Consider the following 20,993-nt stretch of genomic DNA (forward strand, 5'->3'; position numbering starts at 1 on the left):
CTCTACATCGGTCTGACTTTACCTATGTCAATCCCTTTGTCTAACCTAGGCCCAGCCGCCACCGGAATGCGTATCTCCTGTCCGATAACCGTAACGTCGACGTCCATTACGAGACTGTCCAGAGACCGAGGTATGTCAGTTCAATGATGGTATGGCGCTGTCACACCCAGACTAATGTCACTAGTGCACCTGAGGGAAGCTTGGTTGCTCTCACTCAGAATTGATAAGTTGACCTTCTAGAGCGTTCAGAACAAAGCTTCCAACATTTTCTTATTACTTTATCACCTGCCGGTTTCAAAACAGCAATGTACTTCCAGCTTTCCAGCAACTAATACTGGCTCGTTTGCGAATTTTTCATTTGTACCCGCCATTTTTTCAAAGACGATCCTCTCATTGAAAGTTCATCCGCATCAATGCCACCGATATCCGTGGCCATGAACCGAAAATCCTCTACGATTTGTACAAAGAGCAANCAAAACAGCAATGTACTTCCAGCTTTCCAGCAACTAATACTGGCTCGTTTGCGAATTCTTCATTTGTACCCGCCATTTTTCCAAAGACGATCCTCTCATTGAAAGTTCATCCGCATCAATGCCACCGATATCCGTGGCCATGAACCGAAAATCCTCTACGATTTGTACAAAGAGCAATGTTTATCGCATTTTTTTTTCGCTGACTGAGCTTTCCCCTCTGGAATAGGGACCCCGAGTCGTTGAAATGTGGTGCCCTTACGCTACACCATATTAGGTACCACTAACCCCGTAGGAAACCAAAAAGGTGATAAATGACTTTCAACTCACTTCCGACTTCACCGAAGATCTGCGGACATTTTGCCACCGTTTTCTACCATCCTCCTACCAGTGCTCTACCAATCATCTACCACTGCGTGAATTTAAACTCATTTAAACGCGCTGAAACAATAGAATCCTAATCTTAATCCAGATTGCTGTCAGATGGGAATGATGATCAAGGGATAGGTAAAGTTATCCGAGCCGCTGATAAGCCACGCGATAAACTGGCTTCGGGTGAAAGATGCCTAAATCTTTTTTGGCATCTATCCTCATGATGCCACAAACTCGAGTCTTACGGGATTCAAGGGAAAATCCTTCGCTGGATCAAGGCGTTCCTATCAGACAAATCATTCCGAGTGAGAATAGGCTTGAAATACTCTTCTCCAGCGCCGTTCTCCATTGGAGTTCCTCAAGGCTCCGTCTTGGGACCACTCCTGTTTCTGATCTACGTGAACGACCTCACGGACGTTCTTGCGAGTCCATGTTTACTTTTTGCGGATGACTTGAAATCCTGGAGTTCCAATGCCAGTGCCCTCCAAATGGATGTAGACGCTGCCAAGCAGTGGTCGTTGGACTGGCACTTTCCTCTGAATGATGAAAAGTGCGTCCATGTGTCGTTTGGAGGGGATTCAGCGTATGCCTTTGTTATGCATGGTGAAAAGGGACCAGAAAACATCATGAGGATAGATGCCAAAAATGATTTAGGCATCTGGGTCTCCTCAAACTTGTCCTTCGCACTACGCCATGAGAAATCGGCCTAAAAGGCATTCGCCGTTTTACGGATGATCCGACGTACCTTCTCCGGTATTACTCGCATGGACTTCCAAATATTCTATGGGGCCTACGTCAGACCGCTCCTGGAGTACGCCAACGAAGTTGTCTACTCAGGACGTACGAAAGACGTTACCCTCATTGAGCGTGTCCAGCGGGCCGCCACGAGAATTGTTGCCGGCCTCAAGTCCGTGGACTACGAAATGCGTCTCGCGATGCTTGATCTCTTTCCCCTGGATTACCGTCGCCTCCGAGGGGACCTAATTCTTACCTATGCCCTGTTTGAACAAAGCTTGGCAAACAGGTTTTTTACCGTTGACCCAGCAAACACCCGGCGGGGACATAGTAAGAAAAACTTCAAGCTCAGGGCACACACATCCGTTAGACAAAACTTTTTTTCATTTCGGGTAGTAGCTGCGTGGAATGACCTTCCTCCGACGGTTGTACACGCTCCTTCTCGAACCCAATTTAAAGCACTATTAGACATTTATTTATGCGAATCCTCGCGCTGGCGAGCATACTGCTCCGCGCTGAGAACATAAAGAGAAGTGCTACACCCTTTTTTCGCTTGTGCCTTTCAGGTGAACGACAGCCACTGACCGACAAGAACAAAACCGACCCGGGAAACTTGGGCAAAAGCCTCGATCCTGTGTATCAATCCGTGAATCCGTGAATCCGTGTCCTGATTGGTCCGAATATGTGCAATTGGTGCCAAGTGGTTTTTAGCTCGGCGCCTGTCGATCTATCGCGGCTTGGCTTTGTGAGATTCCGTGATGACTCCAATAATACGTTTTTAGCAATCTTTCTTCGTCTCCATTGAGGACTGGCCGAATCAGTCGTTCCTTTTAGCATGTTACAGTGGTGTGAGGAGCAAACCAAGTACCAACATAAGGGGTGAAATTTCTCTCGATTTTGGCTCCTTCAAATTTATTTACATATCCTCCAACATGTCCAACACCTCATTAAATTAATGTGTATCATTTAACTCGCGGTCTTATGCGCACAAATTTACGGGGCGCCGGACTCTTTATCGATTTACACTTTTTTGCCATGGTGTACACGGAAGCATGGGCCAGACTCTCGATTAAATCTATCCGCGAAGCGTGACGTATGTGGATGGAACAGTTGTCCACCGAACGTAAAGCGTGGAGTGAGATTTCTTTTGCTGGAAATAATGGTTCACGGCTTTCAAGAATGACCGGATAGACCAATTGTTGAATTCTACCGACTCTTTTCTGCAGCAGATGGCCTTACCTTAGAGGTACTGTGTTCTACAGACAACAGAACGCCATCTAACGAGGAAACCAGTACCTCACCTGCACTATGCACCCTGTGTAAGCATCCCTGGGCAGTGGTTCTCCGAAAGTGGTGGACGCGAAACAGGAGGAAACCTAATTAGTCGAAACCCAGTAAGCATGGTTGTACATCAGCAGTACTTACATCCAAATCATTCATAGTGGTAGGCGCTGTATACTACACGCTCCTAAGGCGAAAACCAGTGCAGATTTTTCTTTTACTCAGTACCTGAGGACAAATTGGCATTTTTCGTAAAGGTTTTGGGATGCGAACCGAGATGACGAAGCGGTTCGGACAAAAACAGGTATTAGAAGCTTCACTGAACGAGTGCACAGTGCTTTCATTGTCAGGTCTGTTGGGTGCGGCAGAGTACTCAAGCTCTATGACGGTGCAGGCAATAACTGTAGGCTGTGGACAGGCGCATGAGGTAGTCCGGAGTGATAAAGAGTCAGAGTTTCCAAAGTAGCCGCGTGAACAAAACTGACTGAATCGCTCCTTAGTGCTGTTGTTATAGAATCCTGTTACGAATCTCCACACAGTGGCTACGAGGAAAGAACAGCAAGCTAATTTTCGGTCTTCTTGCTACTCCTCTCCAATTACCCTATGGAAAATCGTGAAGCGGTCTGTTACTATTCACAAGTTTTTTTTTCGAAAATAACGCGTATATCCAGTGAGCACCCTTTAGAGACGGAAAAGCGGTGTCACGCCGGTTTTGAGAGGGTCCCGTGAAATATGCTTAGCTTCGATGATGATGATCATCATCATTGTCATCTGTAATAACCGCGTAGTCGTCGTAAAGTGGTTGTAGCTGCCACAGTTTCGTTCACCGATGGTGATAAAACTGATCCCAAACTTTTGACCAGTACGATCGCATCTGTGAGTCCTTGCTTAGCTAGAGGCGTATTGGTTCAATCAACTTTTACTCCAAATTCTTGCTTCTACTCATCCGTGCCATACCCACTGACTGCCAATAACAGTTAAACTTCCGTTGAAGCAAGCCTTGTAAGCATGGTACAATCCGTATATGTGGGATCGCTTCCCGACTTTCCAGATGGCCTCGGTCGAGTGTGTTGGAACAAACAAACAAACCGGTGGATTATCCATAAATGTCCTACAACCACTGGTCAGTTTTCCACTAGAGAACTAACCTCCATACTTTTCAAGGAAGCCGCCGTGAAAATAAATCGCAGTTGACCTTTTTCCTTGAAATCTCGGAACTACCGGCCTTCAACTCCACTCTGTCAAAAGCTGTCGGTCCAGTTGAGGGTGAATTCGTCATTCTCAACTCCGAAGACCGAAGCCATAAAACCAACAGACTGTACCTGAAGGCCCGATTTACATTTAGTTAACTGTGCTGGTGGCGGATGAGCTGGCAGTCAGCCTGTACACAAAAATAAGAATAAAAACCGTTCAGCTGTAACAGCCGGTGCCTATCTGTCGTGTCACCCGAAGAAAGCACGAGGGCTGGGATACTGCCAGGTTGCACAAGGTTCCAGCTGCTACAGCTCCGTCCACCGACGAGAAAGTAATCAGATACATGCGTTGTGCACTGACGATCAACGGATCTGTTTGTCCACTATAGCAGGACGTGAAAGCGACGCAGCTTTGGTGCAGAAGCACTATTGGCTGCGTGACAGCCATATCTGTCAAAGTCACTGACCGTTAGTTTGTCTTGTCCCGCTATCCCTATACGGAGTGACCGTAGTTACCAACGCGACTCAGTTAACTTGTATGGGCTGTCATGCTTCGCTTCTGAGTCGTAGATTAACCGCCTCTGGGTCATCTCCATCCAAGGCTGTGCGAAGATGTTATTACGAGATAAACAGCTCTCCCACACACGAAACATATGGTCTAATATGTTTAAATTGTGAGGAGTTACCAGCCAATATTTCTAGAGCGAGTGAATTTTCTTGCAAGCCATCTGATGTACCTGAACTTTATTGATCTGATGTTCTTATAGGAGGCACCGATGGTAGAAACACAAGGATCCTTCCAGGGCCTTCCACGCTTAATTGCCACGTCTCCGACCCATAGGGCTGGAGAAATCGGACCACGGTGTTATACATCCTGTTTTTGGCAGACAGCACTTCGGTGTCATAGGTGTCGTAAATTAGCAAACTACTGTCTTCCTAGTTCAGGGAGTGGCTTCGTCTCTCGCCACTCCACCTTTTCCCGAGTAAACGAGTCTATCTACCACATCGATCGGTCCACCTGCATGGATTGGAGTTGAGTTTCATTCCATCAAATTTTGCGGTATCACTTTAAACTTTACGGGTGCAAAGCTTGCACAGAACCATGCATTATTTATTTATTTATTTATTTATTTATTTATTTATTTATTTATTTATTTATTTATTTATTTATTTATTTATTTATTTATTTATTTATTTATTTATTTATTTATTTATTTATTTATTTATTTATTTATTTATTTATTTATTTATTTATTTATTTATTTATTTATTTATTTATTTATTTATTTATTTATTTATTTATTTATTTATTTATTTATTTATTTATTTATTTATTTATTTATTTATTTATTTAATTAACTTATTTAGGCTTCTTTAATTAGTTTGCTTTCCCAGAGGGTTTGACCCAAGTAGAGCAGCACCGTCGTTGTACTGAGTAAATGCTCCCGGAGCATTTCGATCCTCGAGGTGTCAGAGGCAGGTAAAAATGACTCAAGCAGCATATCAATTACGAGTTCCAAGAGAAGGGGTGACAGTAGACATTCTAGACTACTGTCACCTCTGGATGTGGGAGCTCAGGGGAGGAATTCCTGTAGACACGTCCACAGTAGGAGGCATATATAGCTCTAATAAGAGACAAGGATTTAGAGGGAACACCCTTCATCGCTGGTCCCTGCACAGTTTCCGGTCACCAGGTGAGTCCAAAGAGATCGAGAAAGAGGACAATTGTTGGTCGTCGAAAGGAGTGGCGCAGTTCCAGGTCCTCATCTGCGTCGTCCGTTTTCAAACCACAATTTCATCTCTACTTCCATCAACACCTTCATCATCGACAGCATAACATCAGTGTTCGACGCCAATGCTTTGCTACCGTACAACCATAGTTTATTCCAAAGCCTTATTTTGATGAAAAGAATAAAAGTGAACGGAAAGCGACCTAGTTCCGGCTTGTTATGGTCTTTTTGAGGTGCCTACACTTCCAGACACTCATTCAGCTAATCTGGATGGAAACCAACAACAAGAACGCCACTGGCATCGGTTAGCAGTCATATCTTCCAGACATTCAGCTAATCTGGATGGAAACCAACAACAAGAACGCCACTGGCATCGGTTAGCAGTCATATCACGTGGCGTCTCCAGCCAGGCGCAGTGGGGAGCACATGGTCTCCATCCTGGAAGTCAAGCAGCACCGACAGCCCCCGATAGTTTCGTAATCTCTCAAAACCCCCTGCTAGATCAAGGGCTGGCCACCGCGCTGCCTCTGCCGCTCTGAATTGGGCATGAGAAACAGCTCTGTTTCCAGCAAACGATGGTTCGGCATGTGCAGTACATGACCTAACCAACGCAGCTTCTGGCGCTGGACACATTCTTCAATGTAAGTCCCAGTTGCACAACTGAAAACTCACACTCTAATTGACTCGTTACGGATTCGCCGACACCAATCCACACGAACTATGGTTTTGAGACAATGGTTATCGAACACCTGAAGATATCTCTCCCGCTACTCGAACAAGCCAATTCTCAGTCATACATTGTAGCCTGACGCACGTCCCCTGAGGTTCAGGTGTATACCGGTTTAACGCTGTAGGCGTTTCAAATTAGCAAACGCGACCCGAGCATTGCAGATTCGTGCATTGATCTCACCTATCACACTACAATCAGGACGAATACAACTTCCAGGATGACTTTGGTCAGTTCATCCGAAAAGCCCTGTGCCTTCTTTTCCAAGATAAGGGCAATGTCGTCCGCATATTCCATACCGATAAAGTTTTAGTCAGAAGCTATTTAAACACCAAGGTTTTTGAAGACCTTCCAGCATTGTTTTCATTATCTCGTCGATTGCGAAATTTACAAACGTTGTTGCTTCGGTTTAGAGAAGTCGAGGGACCCCTTGGGTTGATCAATGAGATTTTGGACGTTACGAAGAAGTGTTCGCTACCTGCTCGGTTGATGTAAAAACTGGTCATGGGTCTTATTTTTCACCGTATTCTTACAACCGCCGTATGAATCCCGATTGATTGAGAGGTCTCATGCTCCGTCCACAAAGTGTGTTGGGGCAGATTACGATGTGTCGTTTATCAGTAAATAAAGACACTAGAGCCCACGCCCTTCCTGGGGCTCATCAGTAAGGCACAGTTCCTGAGTTCCCGTCAACCTTATGTCTTACTTGAACCCAAATTGGACTGTTTTCGAAAAATACACTCATTTGCAAATCAATTTGGTTTTCATGAGAGACTCAACTGAATCTCCCGTTTGTAATATTCAGCAAACTTGTGAGTAGTTTTTTTATGAAAATATACTGCAACATCTCGGATATCGTGCCAACTGAATCATGAGGCGGTCTATGTGCAGCCCATTCAGTTGTAGAATATCATAAACGAGAGATTCATCTGAGTTTCTCATGAAAACCGAATTGATTTGCAACTGAGTGGATTTCTCGAAAGACACTAGCGCTTCACAACTTGACTGAGAACCCGGTCGTTGTCCTGTGTGTGTTACCGTAGGATGACGTGCCCTCTGTTCTGTTGCCACGTTCTGCCCCATCAACCGTCGATACGTGTCACAGTTAGTTACAGTGTGATCATGACCAGGTTCTTTCCAGTCTGTGGTCAGATTTATCGAAATCACTGAGCAGATGGTCAGCTGCAGCTCACTGTGTACCTGTCTGGGTCAATTCTATAAACAGATAGCTGCTATGGACCCTGGGCATCAGTTAGTTGGCTCTGCACTGTTCAGTGTATTTACCTAGTTCCTGATGTAGATTACCCATTCTGTCTGAAATGTAGAATAATGAAAATCTGATTCTTACTTTGTGTTGTGCTCTTAAACCTTTCTTCGACTATTCCTTATTCCGCATCGTTGCCACGCCAAAGAGCTACATAATTACTAGGGATGCTATGCTGAGCGGTGTTGCCCAGTAGATCACCTTAACGTTTTAGTTCCTCTGTCGAGGCGAATATGCTTGTCAATTTACTTTCACCTTGCAGCCACTCGCCGTAGAGAAGCGTTGTGATGAATTCACATCTCACGGCGAAAGTACAGCGCCGTTGAAACTTTCGGATAGCAAAAAGACCACTGGAGTTGGTTCGCTTTGGAACGATGTAGTTGAACGTTTGGAACAATCCGTCCAGTCTGGTCTTATTTCTGGTGATGCGTCTGAAGTTCTTCAGTCCATCAAGTTAGTTTTTTATGTTTGTTACCTACATTTGGTTACTCGCTCCACTACCCTCCTTACCTCATATGCATTTTGGTAGATTCACTCGTACTTCGTATATTTGGGTCATCTAACGCCTGCATTATGACGTCAGCAGATCCTAGAAGAGCTGTTTCATATGTGTAAGCATTCTCACCTTACAGGTCTCACAGGTTTGGAGAGCCTTCCATTATCATTCCAGTGGTAATGTTGAAGACGAATGGCAATGGAGTGAACTCAGGTGAGAGCTTCTCATAGACACACGCATCCACAGTATTTGGCGTACAGGACCTCAGGATGAGTTAAGGGTTTATGCGGGAAACACCATAGTGCCTGACGGTCAGCACAGTCGAGGACAGATTTCAAGTCAAGGAAGACCATTGCTGGTCTATGGAAACAGTGTGGCTGTTCCAGAATCTGTCATAGGGTGAAAATATGATTGATACAGGACAGAACCCAGCTTGATTTTCACGTATTTGCCCCTCTGTGTGTTCACTTAACCTTCGAAGACTAAAACCAGAGTGCGCTTTCCATCCCACAGCTACCACGTTAATGCCACGATAGTTTTCACAATGTTCGCGTACTGTTTTTGGATTAGGTTCCTCTCAGTAGCTTCCAGTCCATCTGAATGGGAGCTCTGTGCTTTCGATAGCAATTGTCTCGTTGCCGAGCGAATCATTTTTCTGCAATATAGTTGCCTTTCGCAAAATGAGGTTCTCTTGAGAATGCAAAGAAAATCGGGATCCATTTCTGTTCTAGTGTTAAAGGATTCTACTATTAAGGACATCCTAACGAGTCAGTGCGTTGGAACGTACATCAGGGCGAGTTATCCTGCCAGATTAACAGGCTCATATTGCTAAAAAAAACAACTTCCAGTCATCAGTCGTAAGATTTTGCTTTGTGTTTTCGTTCGCTCAGGTGGCAACAAATTAGCTCGCGGTTCTTGTGAGACCATTTTTTTGGACTTACTTACCTTACCTTATGAATACTACTCGGAAGTAATGGATTTTGCTAAAACGATCGAAGCGTATTTTAATAGTGGTGCCCTTCCCAGAGGAGACCACTTGTTGTCTGTCCCTTCAAATGACCTCTCTAGAAAAGAACGACTATAATGTATGTAATCCGGTAAAATCCAATGCCAAAAACCACGAAGCAGTTGTGGTCGGCATCTAAATGCGAAGAAAAAACTCGGCATACGACTGTATATCTTGATTTGGTGCCATTTGTGATGTGTGCCCCACCGTTAGGTGCACCGTATTTATCCGCCTTTAACCGTTCTTCAGGTTGCTCCGCCAATTCGCTGTTGGTAGTGCAATGAACAAGTGTGTGATTGGGAATAGTGATATCATTCGACCTCGGTAAGTTGACTTGCTTGTTTTGCGGTCCATATATAGTTATGTCATTTCGGCTGTTTTTCCATTTGATTTGGCCTTTCCCCTTGACCTTTCGTACCAACTTCCATGCGTCCACCTTGCTCCATCACTGAGTGTCATATATCTGTTCGCAAAACGGCTGGTTTGGATGTCTGTGTTGGTCCATATGAGATGGTCAGTTGATCCCATAACTTGTAGCCTTTCTGTCGTTTTTTCACTTGAAGGTCTGCCCCTTCGTGACAACTTCAGCTTTATTTGATCTGTTGCGTGAATTTGTTACCAATGGAGCGAGTCCGTATTTTGTACGTTGTGAGCATCGCGGCTCAAGCAGGCAGCATGGCTGCACACTGGCCTCCTCAACAGGGCTTCGGTCTTCTGTTGAAAGGAACAAAGTCTCGCCGCGATATCGCTTATCAGAAAACACCAACTAATCGGTTACAAACCTATTTTTTAAAAGCTGAACATTCTCACGCGTCTTCTGGAACTTTCATGGACATCAACTGATTATCACTCCATTTTAAAGGAACACTGCGAAGCAGTTCCACAAGTTCCGTAATAAATTTCCCTCTTATTAGACGTGGGGTGGAGCTTTGACAAGACCACAGACTACTCGCATGCCTCTTTAGTAGGATCTGCCGTTATGCACCTTTCCCCTTCAAACGTCGCGTGCATGCCACCGATTTCCACTAGCCTCCGTTAGGTCGGCACCAGTAGCTGGTCTATTCGACAGCTCTTCGGGTGTATCATACCACTTTCGAAGCTGAGTACCGTTTACCCATTTCAATCCTCGACTGTCCCGTTCTCCCGGCGGTCGGTAACGACAAATAAAGCTTTGGAATGGGGTCGCGTAAGAGTGTCTTCATCAAGCGTTGGAAGGCTGTTAGAGAAATTCTAAGGGAGATCTGTTCAACTAAGAGGGGTGAATGTAAATTCCACAAATGTAGAAGCTACAAATTCCCTAAATCTGTCAACTAATAAAAAATCGCTTATCAGGTTTCACTAGTCCGTGACGTTGCCTGAATGGGAAACCCTAGTAGGCAAGTCTGTTGATCGGCAAAACCACTATAGTTGCTAGTCGTAATACGGCTGACTATAAACAAGAGATTTAGCTAGATTCAGCGAAGCCTTCTGTCAAAGCCGGTTCTGTGTAAATGTATTTGTAGAAGTCAGTAAGTATAGTTAGTGTATGGTCACTCGACGCGTCGGCTAGAACAATCACATCACTCAAGCGTTGAACACTTTCGTTTGCCCAGATTTGATAACTCAGGTGCGTACAGTGTTCCGTGATAGTGTAGTACTACGCTTGCCTATCGTATCAGCTGCTCAGGAATATGTTCAAGGATCAAGGATACGTTGTGCTGAGGAACTCTAATGAGAGTGAAACTCGCGTTCTGGTCTTCCCTTCTTTGGCGTGGACTCACCCGAATAATTTCGTCAGGACAGGAGGATAGTGTTTGGAATGCGATTGTTTCCGCAGAATCACTTGTGTTGTCAGTTGGGTGCACTAATCGGATTTCACACCACACTACTTGTAGATATGTGAAACTATTTAATCTGAGTGCGACGTTCGATGCAGCTTGTTGAGACCACTGTGTGCTCAGGATGGCCACATCAGTATCACATCGCCTTCGCGCAAAACACACTTCAGCACGTTATTGACAACCATTTTTCACGGTCTCCAGGCTGCCTTCTAGTAAACTCGTATGACGATCCATTATTCTACATCTTGTGTCGTATCCCTTCGTTTCTTCTAACTAAACTCTCGGGGAGAATTTCTCGTTTACTTAGAAAAAAATATCTTTCGCCGATGACGTGCATTTTTCAACCTCGGCGTACTGCGTTCTTCACTCTGTCACATGCTGTGGTGTTAAATCCGCTTTTTTACAGCACATCGAACTACTTAAGACTTCATACATCTGGGCATTGCTAGCCGTCACGTGATTCACTAGCAGCCACGTCACGTGCAAATAGCTTCAAATAGCTTAAACCACGTGTTGCGCGTACACAGCTAGTATCACTTGGGTACCCCTGCCGGTGTTTAAGAATACTGCTGGTGATAGACAATAACCAGTCCACTTTTCGTTTGATACAGCCACAACTGGTTGTTTTCTATTTTTGTCTACACTGCATAAAACCACATGCTGTACGCTTGACGTAGCAGTAGCAATAACGTGGGCGTTATTCCTGAATTCGAACGCTGTCATGGATAATATTTTTTGTAACGAGTCTTCTACAGGAAGCTAGGTTCGGAACTCCTATGGATGCCATTCGAATGACCTGGATCTTGCCATTTACATGAGACCGGATGGCTCAGGAGACAACGGCCCAATCGGACCATCCCGGACACTGTTGCCGTATCATCGTGACATGTTTCTGGGGCCTGTTGAGGCTCAGTACAGGGTCTGGAATACCGCATTACCAAATCCACCGGAGTATCTACTGCGTAGAATCTCCAACTTTTCCTGTCAACTGTCTTCTACCCATATTGGTGTGGTTCTGAAACCTCGCCTGGCAATACTTCTTGATGCGGAATGTGTGCATCCTTCGCGCAGCGGGCAGCAACACCGATACCAGCTTTTCTACCTCTATAGTTTACTTCATATGTGGCTAGGATGTGGCGAATTTCGGATGTTAGCCTATCACAACGACACCATTATCCTAACAAGGGCAATCACCTCGACGGCCGTGTTGTTCAGAGTGCTTGTCCGTTATCTGGCTACATACTCTCACCAGTTATTCAGAAATCTAGCTATTAGCATTCCCACTATATCAAGTCATGTTTGATCGAACAGGTCTAACTGAGTTGATGAGTTTTTTCACAGCAGGCAGAAGAAAACCGTGGGCGTATTAAGCACCGGACCGGTACATTCTAGGTCGTTGCTGACATGACGTACTGAACCTTTTTCGACGTGAAAGTCTGTTTACATCGATCACCCGCCCCCTTTGATAAGATTACTGGACCGGTTCCATAAAGTTTTACCATGCTGCTTCACATAAAATCAACTGCTATTCGGTCACATGTGTAAACGTGACATGTTTTTACTCGTCTCTCTTTGCCGCAGCGTGTGCGTGAAACATTCCGCTCGCGATTCCGTTAGGCAATACCTAACCTGTTCACTCTTTTGAACAGTGACGGCCTTCATTCATCCACCTCTGCTTAATCTTAGTAATTTTCAATCTAAGCTTATCACACTACTCACCCGATTGCAGAGCACTTTTCACTCCATGAATGGTTTCGCCATCTTAGGGGCTCATCAGAAACATGGGGTGAAATTGTGCAGCCTAGTCAGTAAAAGAACGTCAAAAGCGAGAGATTCAGCTGCATTCAGTTGAGTTTCCCTTCGAAAGCGAACTGTTTTACAAACAAGGGTATTTAGCTGGTTTTCCATCCACTTTGTCTTGCTGTTGCAACACCCCTGCCTTGTGTGCATTATATCGTTCTACCGCAACCGGTTTCTCATTTGACAGACAGTACAGTCGCTATGATGAACACCGGTGTGGACAGCTGTTTAACCATCACACGGGTTCATAAGCACTATGTATACTTGGATTCGAGCCACGGACTACTAACTTCTAGTGATTGGGGATTTAAGTACTCAATCCATTAGGCTACCATGACATGCTCACTGTCCCTTGAAACGGGTTAAACAAACTGAGCACAACAATGTCAGTTAGTTTCGTCCCCTTAACACCATTTCCCTAATATTGTCACATCCACCCCGACCGATCCATTTTCATCGCTAAGGGATATGCTTCATGGCTTTATGATGTAGCCTTCGAGTCCTACTGCTGTTTGTCCTTGAAAGGTATGTGAATCAAGAGCAATGCTATGGATGAAGAGTTATCTCTTCTAGAGGGATGCGCGTTAAGGAGACGATTTTGTAAAAACGTTCTCTCGTTTTTTTTCAGATTGTTACAACTGCTTGATCGAAATCGGTGGTGGTCTGAAAAGGACTCAAATGTGTGTGTGGATTTGTGTGGCCTGATCAATAGCATTGTCCGTGATTGTTCGGCCCTTTCGGAGAACATCCTGACCCGTTCAGATATTTTGGTGCAGCTGATTGAAGGTAATTTTATGTAGTATAAATCTGCTGTCGCCAGACTTGGGTTGTTGCCCAACTTTAATCATTGCGCGTGCTCAGTTGTTTTCTAAGGTGAATAATTCGTTTTAATTCTTTTAGCATAAGAAGGACGACCTTCTATGCAATGATTTGAAATGAAGATTGATTAACTACTGTGCTGGGCACATCATGATAGATCTTCGAGGATGGATGCGGACACCGTAGTCGCCCCTCAGGCTTTAGGTCCGTTTGACGTATGACAAGAACGCAACGACACTTATCTTACTACCGATTGTTGTAGCAAGTGTATCTTTCCAGCCTGTACGTCTTACCAGTCATAAGCATCTCCCACGATGTGCCGTATTAATGTTACTGTTTGGTTGTGTATGCATACGTGTTTACTATTCATTTGGCATAGAAGAGTCATTGAGCCAAGCAGTAAATTTGTACTACTGGTGTGGCGTGCAAAGACAAAGATAAAGCCTGTTGGGAGCAAAAATGAACAGCAGAGTCGCCATTGATTTCAGTCTTGGGCCTTATCTGATAAAGGTTATAGTCCTAAGCTATCTCCCAACCGCCCGTTCCAGCTGATGATAGTCGAGTATTCCTGGCATCGGAAAAGTAAACTGCTCATTGGGAGGAGCCGTTTGATTCTCATTCCCAGAACATGTCCAAGCCAGCGATCACTTCCGTCAGATCTGACTTCTTATCATCTCGTAAGACATGTAGTCGCACTTGTACATTGCAAACATATTTCTGCCATCAAACGCACGTAATCAGGTAGTCGTTAGATATCTCTCACTCGAAAAGACGAGGTTTTATATCCTTGAAGCAACACCGCTCTAAGTGATGCGCTGCCGGCCTCAGACTTTCTTCCGTAACATGTCATCTAGATGCGTTAAAAAACGTTCAGATGTCCGACTGACTACCCAGGAATTTTGTTGTTACTGTGAGCTAACTGTCTCCTCCCCACGATGAGTTATTGTACAGCCTTGTTGTGACACGTTACTCTTTTACTTCACGAGATCCTGAGCATTACGTTCCTCAACAACTACTTCTCCCGACTCTCAGCAGCAACTCCATTTCGTTGTAAGCTTCTTCCATATTTGGGCTTTAGGAAGCTATTTCAACTCCCTCGGTACTTCGTAGCTATTACCGTTCGTTGTGATTCTTCGTACAATCCAGGTCCCAACCGTGTCTGACATCTTAGTGGAGATTTCGTCCGGAAAATAAAGTCAATCTATGCTGAGAATCCGAGAAACACTGTTTAGCTGTTTCATTCTCATTGACAGTCATCAACAGTGTGCAACGTACGCAGCTCCAATAAGCCTGATACCCGCAGTTTGAACACTTAACCGTCCAGCCACGAACAGCTGATCAGCAGTGTGATTAGCTCTCATTTAGGCAGGATGTGGCGCCGTTCCATAAGGTAAAAGCCCCATCACATTGTCATACTTTTGGATTGGCTCCTCGAGCACTCTCTTTATTGTCGTTATCTCCGGAAAATTCCAAAAAGCTTCTGGAAACATCCCATCCTAATAATCTGCTTGTTCATATTCTCCCCTTCAGTCATACTGCACTCGGATACGGATGCTCTTTTGCAAGAATCCTGCCTCCTTTTGTTGCGCAGTCTTTTCGGAGCCGAGGAGTTGAGTTCCGTTCTGTCTCAGACCACTCAGATCAAATCCAGACACGCCGCTGCTCTAGTGAGTTTGAAAATCCGCCCGTGTATTTCCTGGGTCGCATCACCCTTTTGAGTGTTTGAGGGCGTAATGGGTTGATTGAGGTAGCTAGCCTGAAACTTTGTAGCTGTCCATCATTTTCCATCTCATAACTATATTTGGAATCGTCACTCTTTTAAAATAAACAATTCCTAGTGTGTCACCAACAAGTCTGCATGCCAGATGTTTTTTTTTGTCCAAAATTAGTGCTTTTCATGCAAGCCTTGCTTGTGAGCCTGTAGCTCCTTCTGAGTACCCACTACAGATTCCGTTCTTTTTAGCAGAACCACGCGATGATTTATTGAATTGACTCGTTAGCTGTTCACTGTACATGAAAGGTCATGTAGGTCATTGTTCCTGGACCATATAGTCGTAGCAGTTCCTCTTCGTTACAACTTCGGAAATCCCAGCTGAGCGTGTTCGTATTAAAGTTGGTCGTATTGTGGAAGGACACTTGTGAGTGCCTTCCAAAGCCACGTGGACACATTACAACTCATGTCATGGACTTTAAACTGAATTGGAGAGGGTCGAGAACTTCGGACTTCCCTCGTTATGGGTCCTGTTGACTGCGCAGTGTCCACTCAGTGGGCCGTTTTCCCACTGTAATTATTTCCGTCGCTTCGGAAGGTAGCATTCCAGGGAGACGAAACTGCACCTATTTGGTCCTAGCTGACTTTTAAGGATGCGCACTAGTTCGTCAACAGCACTCTCTAATCTCGTGGAAGGCACATTAGTTGTTTTTCAACCACCCGCATTCACGTGACAAAACAGAACGTTTGTCCAACCACCAGATTGCGTGGGAAATGGATACGGCTCTTTTCTAAATTCCAGAGTACTTATCTGTTGTGGACCGCTAGATTGTGGGTGGTTTGCAGATGAAACTTTCCGAATTGCCTACTGTTTAACTTGAAAAAAGATCACACTGTTGGGTATTCTTATCAATTTTCTAATATTTCTGCGGATGCAAACTTTCTTTTTATGATACCACACCTGTTCTCTTTGCAGCGCTTGTTCACAGATAATGTCATACGCAGATTGATTACCCTCTGCTGGCCGGGACTGCAGTCACCAACGGTTTCGTCTTCCGCTCAACGACTCACAGGGAAATCTCGGTGCTACTTGATGCAGCTACTATCTCTCTTGGCAACTGACCGTCAACTGGTTGGGTGTTTACGTCGTTGTGATGCTGTTCGGCTTTGTCATCACGTGATTTTGACAGCGGTGTGTGATCACCCTAAAACGTGCACCTTGGGATTAACTCCCACCGGTTGCAAAACGCCTGTGAACCGTGTTGCCTGCATTCGTGCAATCGATCCGGCAAACCAACTGGTTTGTTCCTTAAATTACCGTATTCTCCCTTTTCCCATTGTTTCCACTACTTACCTTCATGCAATGAAAGCAGTGTATTAGTCCGTTTATGAAGGTATTTCCATCTGTTTCGGTTTGCGCCTAGCCGGTTCTGCATCCCGAGCGCCCGAAGCTTTCCCGCTCTAATGGGTGTCTATGTTCAGACTAACTTAGGTAAACGATCTGACCAACCTTTAACTCTTTGAAAAAACTATCCCAAAGTTTAACTACCGATCAAGCAAACAATCTCAAACTAAAATTTTTTCACGTTATAGGGCATCAGTTTTTAACGTTCAGATCTCATTCGATAATTACAAATTTCCAGGGCTCCGCCACATTTTTGACGCGCTCGAGATCGTGGGTAGATTAAGTGGCAAATCAACGTCAAAACATTCGCAGCTGGAGTCCGCTGGTGTTCAGATTCAATGAGCTCAAGAATATTTCGGCCTTCTTGCTTCTTACGAACTGTCCCCTGAATAGATTTTTGCTTCACCGGACACGACACCTGCTCAACTTTATGCATATTTGGATGTTAATGGCATCGATATTCAGTGGCCAGATTCGTGTTGGTTTCGAAAAATTATCATGGGTTGTTGATAGACAGAAGCACATACAGTATGTTTGAAAGAGGTGTTGGATTTTTTTTACACCCGTTACAGTCAGTGGTGAATTGACTTAACTCCAAGGTGAGCCACTCCGATACGATTAGGTTGCTTTGGGGTGTCGGTTGGGTGCCACTTACCTGGAGGTTATATATATATATATATATATATATATATATATATATATATATATATATATATATATATATATATATATATATATATATATATATATATATATATATATATATATATATATATATATATATATATATATATATATATATATATATATATATATATATATATATATATATATATATATATATATATATATATATATATATATATATATATATATATATATATATATATAACACTTATATGCATCGAGGTGAAGCCATTCAGCAACATGATTTTTGTTAGTGCCTTCTCTAGACGCTATCGTACTATTTTACCACAAAAACGCCCTTCTTAGGAGCGCACTGAAAATGTTCCGTTTCATTTAGACGGTATGGCAGAAGACTGAAGCCATTGACTCCCATTCACATTCACATCGTGCGACATCTCTAGTGAAACGTCAGGGTTGCAGGGTAGAGATATGCGTCAGGTTTCAACTGGGTGCGTTGCTTCAATCCTTTGACACTGTGTTTCATCGTTGTCAGCAAAATATATGGCTCTTTCTGGATTAGGTTTTTTTGTAATTCTATGTCAGTTTGATCTGCGGTGAATTGCTAAGTTCACGCTAGCAGATTTAGACCAACCTGAGAATGAGTCATGCCATCTACTAACTCGATAGTTCTAAACCGTCTAGTCAGTGTCTGCCGTATGTGTGTATGGATCGAAGTAAGCCTGCGCTTCAAGCGCAGAACTATCAACTGGATGGTCCGTGGTTCGAACCCTGCTCTGTCTCTCGATCACTCCTGCGTAGGTTTGGGCAACCTGACACTATCTCAACCCTCATACCTCTTCCCGAGTTGCACAGCAGCTAAGCGCCGAAATGATCCCAAAGCTCAACGTCTGCGTGAGTGATTTTGTAGTATGTCTATTTGGGTACAATCAGAATTTCAGCGTTTGGCCAAAATGCATCAAAGTTTTGAAGTTCAAGCTTTTCACCGCTCAGATCACTTCAATTTGAAACGTTCCAACAACTGGACGGAGCTTTCATGTTGTTTTCCGTTTTTGTGACCATTTATCACCAATACTGTTCACGTTTTTAATCCAGACGCCGTGGCTTTCAACCAGCTCAATCAAGCCCTCTAACATCATACTCAAGTTACAACGTGGGGTTTTTACTTGGATTTATCTTTTGCCCTAATTCACCATTCTACATTTAACTTTATTTCAACTAATTTGGCTTTGCTTCTCTCTTCGAATACAAATACAGCAAGTGTCGCTATTTATGTAACATTCCCACTCTGGTTTTACACAGGCCGCGAGATTCGCGCTGAAACTCTTGGTACACCTGTTCTTCCATGTACCAGACGCACTGGAAGCGTTTAGCGAAGGTGAGATATCTAGGCCAATGTTATTTTTCCGCGCTTGCTTGCTGATCCATGCATTTTCAGTTAGTGGTCATTCGGTGAGATTTGTCAGTGACCTCTTCCGAATGAGGAAGACTCATTAAAGCCCACGTTCGGATAAGTCTAAAACGGCCTATTTAACCCTTCGCTACTGAAAAGTTATTCAGTTACTTAATATTTACACACATGTTCTACTTCACGGGCAGACTCTCCTGGTGGATCGCCTTGAAAGTGACTAGCTTCTACTAATTATCTGAACACAATTTCCGCCTCACGTGTATGTTAAAATTTCTGGAACCACAAGCTGGACAGACTCCTTAATATCCGGTACCATATTGTTATTCTTCCGCATGTTACGCCGCACACGTGCTGCTTTGAGATGTGATTCATCAAATTTTGTTTCCTCCTGAGCAGTGGCACATAATCCACAGGCACTCCATCACCTTTTACTGACGTATGCAAGCCTCATGAGGTAGGGGTAATCAACGGAATATGGGAGACTGAAATCCAAATTTATTTGAAAGTCCACTTTTGTGTGCATACCGATCTTACTGGGCTTGCGGATTTGATGGAGCTCCAGATATTTAGTACCCCGTCGATATTTTTCCGCACTATAGTCGATAGTGATGTTCGACACACACGTGTGCTCAAAACTGTACTTTCATCCTACCGGGAACTGATTACTTCAGATTCCCTACGTGACAAGTACCACATAGATCAAAGCCGGTAATGAACAGTCCGCGGACTTTTGGGAATCGGTTCACACTGAGTATATTAAAACGGAATCGAAAATAAGATCCGGAGGCAGCCTTTGAACTGTGCAGCATACAAAAGAAAATCAACACGACGTACTCAGTCAGTCCGACCTAAAGCTGACACCTTGACGTGGTGGTTGGCCTTGAGTGCTGCAATGAACTTGCGGGCTACACTGGCTGGAACTTCGTTCCACAAGGTGCAACCATGCCAGGAAGGCCAAAGGGGAGAAGCCAGACCAAAAGCAGCGAGACCCCGTACTACGAGTAATCGTGCTACGAGGCCGTCTGGAGGTAAAGTCGTACTGTCCTCTGCGACAGGAGTGTGAAGGCAGTAAGTTGTTTCCCCCAGGCGACCAGCATGTCCATATTTATGGAAGCAGCCTTCCCCCGAGGAAGGACGGGTTAGAAAAGGTCGGCCCCAAAAACCGCACACTCCGATCGCCCAACGGTTGACCGTGACCGCCGGCGCATTATCCAATACCGTCGAAATACTTTTAAAGCCAAAGAGCCCGTTGCTGCTCAAAGGGCACCTGCTGTGCGCAGCCGCATCAGGAATGAGACAGTAATACCTTATTTCCTGCGCCCTCAGGTTAGGCCAACCCCTTGCAGCTGAGCAGGTCAGACTGTTGGATCATCGGCTCCGGGAAGGGTTTTAAAGGAGAACCCTACTGTCCGCTGCCTTTTGGGTCAGATTTATTAGTCAGAGGCTCAAGGTGGGGTACCTCAGTCAAACCCCCTTCCTCGGTCTGGGAAACTGGGAAGTATCATTTACCCACGTAGTTCGGTGTACACTGACTCAGTCGAGTTTCCAGCACTAGTCATTTTTGTGCAGCTTGTGGTCTGGTCCATGAATTCGGTGGCTGGTCTGTTGTCGTAGACTTTATATCGTGGCATTATCTATAGTACTCTATTCACGTTTACTGTCCTCAGCTGAGCTACAGTCTTGCTAGTTCTTCTGACTCAGACGAGGTATTGTGCAGTTTCAAAACAAGAACTGACCAGGACAATGATTAATGGAAAATTCCTACTACCAGTGTAACGGTAATACTACTGATTGGGAGGCACGCGAGTAGTATGTGTTGTTCGTAGAGGCTGAGGCTGAATGAAGCTGGGATAATTTCCTGGAACGCCACTGATTTAGATGTGGTGCTGCCCGTGATACCTCGCGTCTTGAGACGGAACCTCATCGTTCATTGCCATGAGATGGCACATACAGGGTGTACCAAGACATACGGCCTACTTCGGCAGAGGGCCTATTGGCCCGGGATGAGAAGTGAGGTGATAGATTATGTGGTGTCCTGTAAGCGTTGTCAACTAATGAAAGCGGATACGACAGGGGCAACCCATCCCATGGAACCCATTCCTGTCTCA

General features: G+C 44.5%; 1 protein-coding gene across 1 annotated transcript in view; it reads left to right on the top strand.

Annotated features, from left to right (window-relative positions):
- Positions 1-1,573: 1,573 nt before the first annotated feature.
- The window catches only part of T265_00691 (hypothetical protein), a gene marked incomplete at both ends in the record, with an annotated part of 64,490 nt that continues 45,070 nt past the window's right edge, over positions 1,574-20,993 (top strand). Inside the window, 8 exons of the mRNA XM_009164540.1 lie at positions 1,574-1,907; positions 2,144-2,223; positions 8,035-8,225; positions 9,524-9,598; positions 13,523-13,680; positions 15,244-15,380; positions 16,401-16,724; positions 18,777-18,852. Coding sequence (XP_009162804.1) covers positions 1,574-1,907; positions 2,144-2,223; positions 8,035-8,225; positions 9,524-9,598; positions 13,523-13,680; positions 15,244-15,380; positions 16,401-16,724; positions 18,777-18,852 — 1,375 coding nt within the window. The remainder of the gene's footprint in view (positions 1,908-2,143; positions 2,224-8,034; positions 8,226-9,523; positions 9,599-13,522; positions 13,681-15,243; positions 15,381-16,400; positions 16,725-18,776; positions 18,853-20,993) is intronic.

This window comes from Opisthorchis viverrini, assembly GCF_000715545.1.
Source record: "Opisthorchis viverrini unplaced genomic scaffold opera_v5_7, whole genome shotgun sequence".
Taxonomy (NCBI): domain Eukaryota; kingdom Metazoa; phylum Platyhelminthes; class Trematoda; order Opisthorchiida; family Opisthorchiidae; genus Opisthorchis; species Opisthorchis viverrini.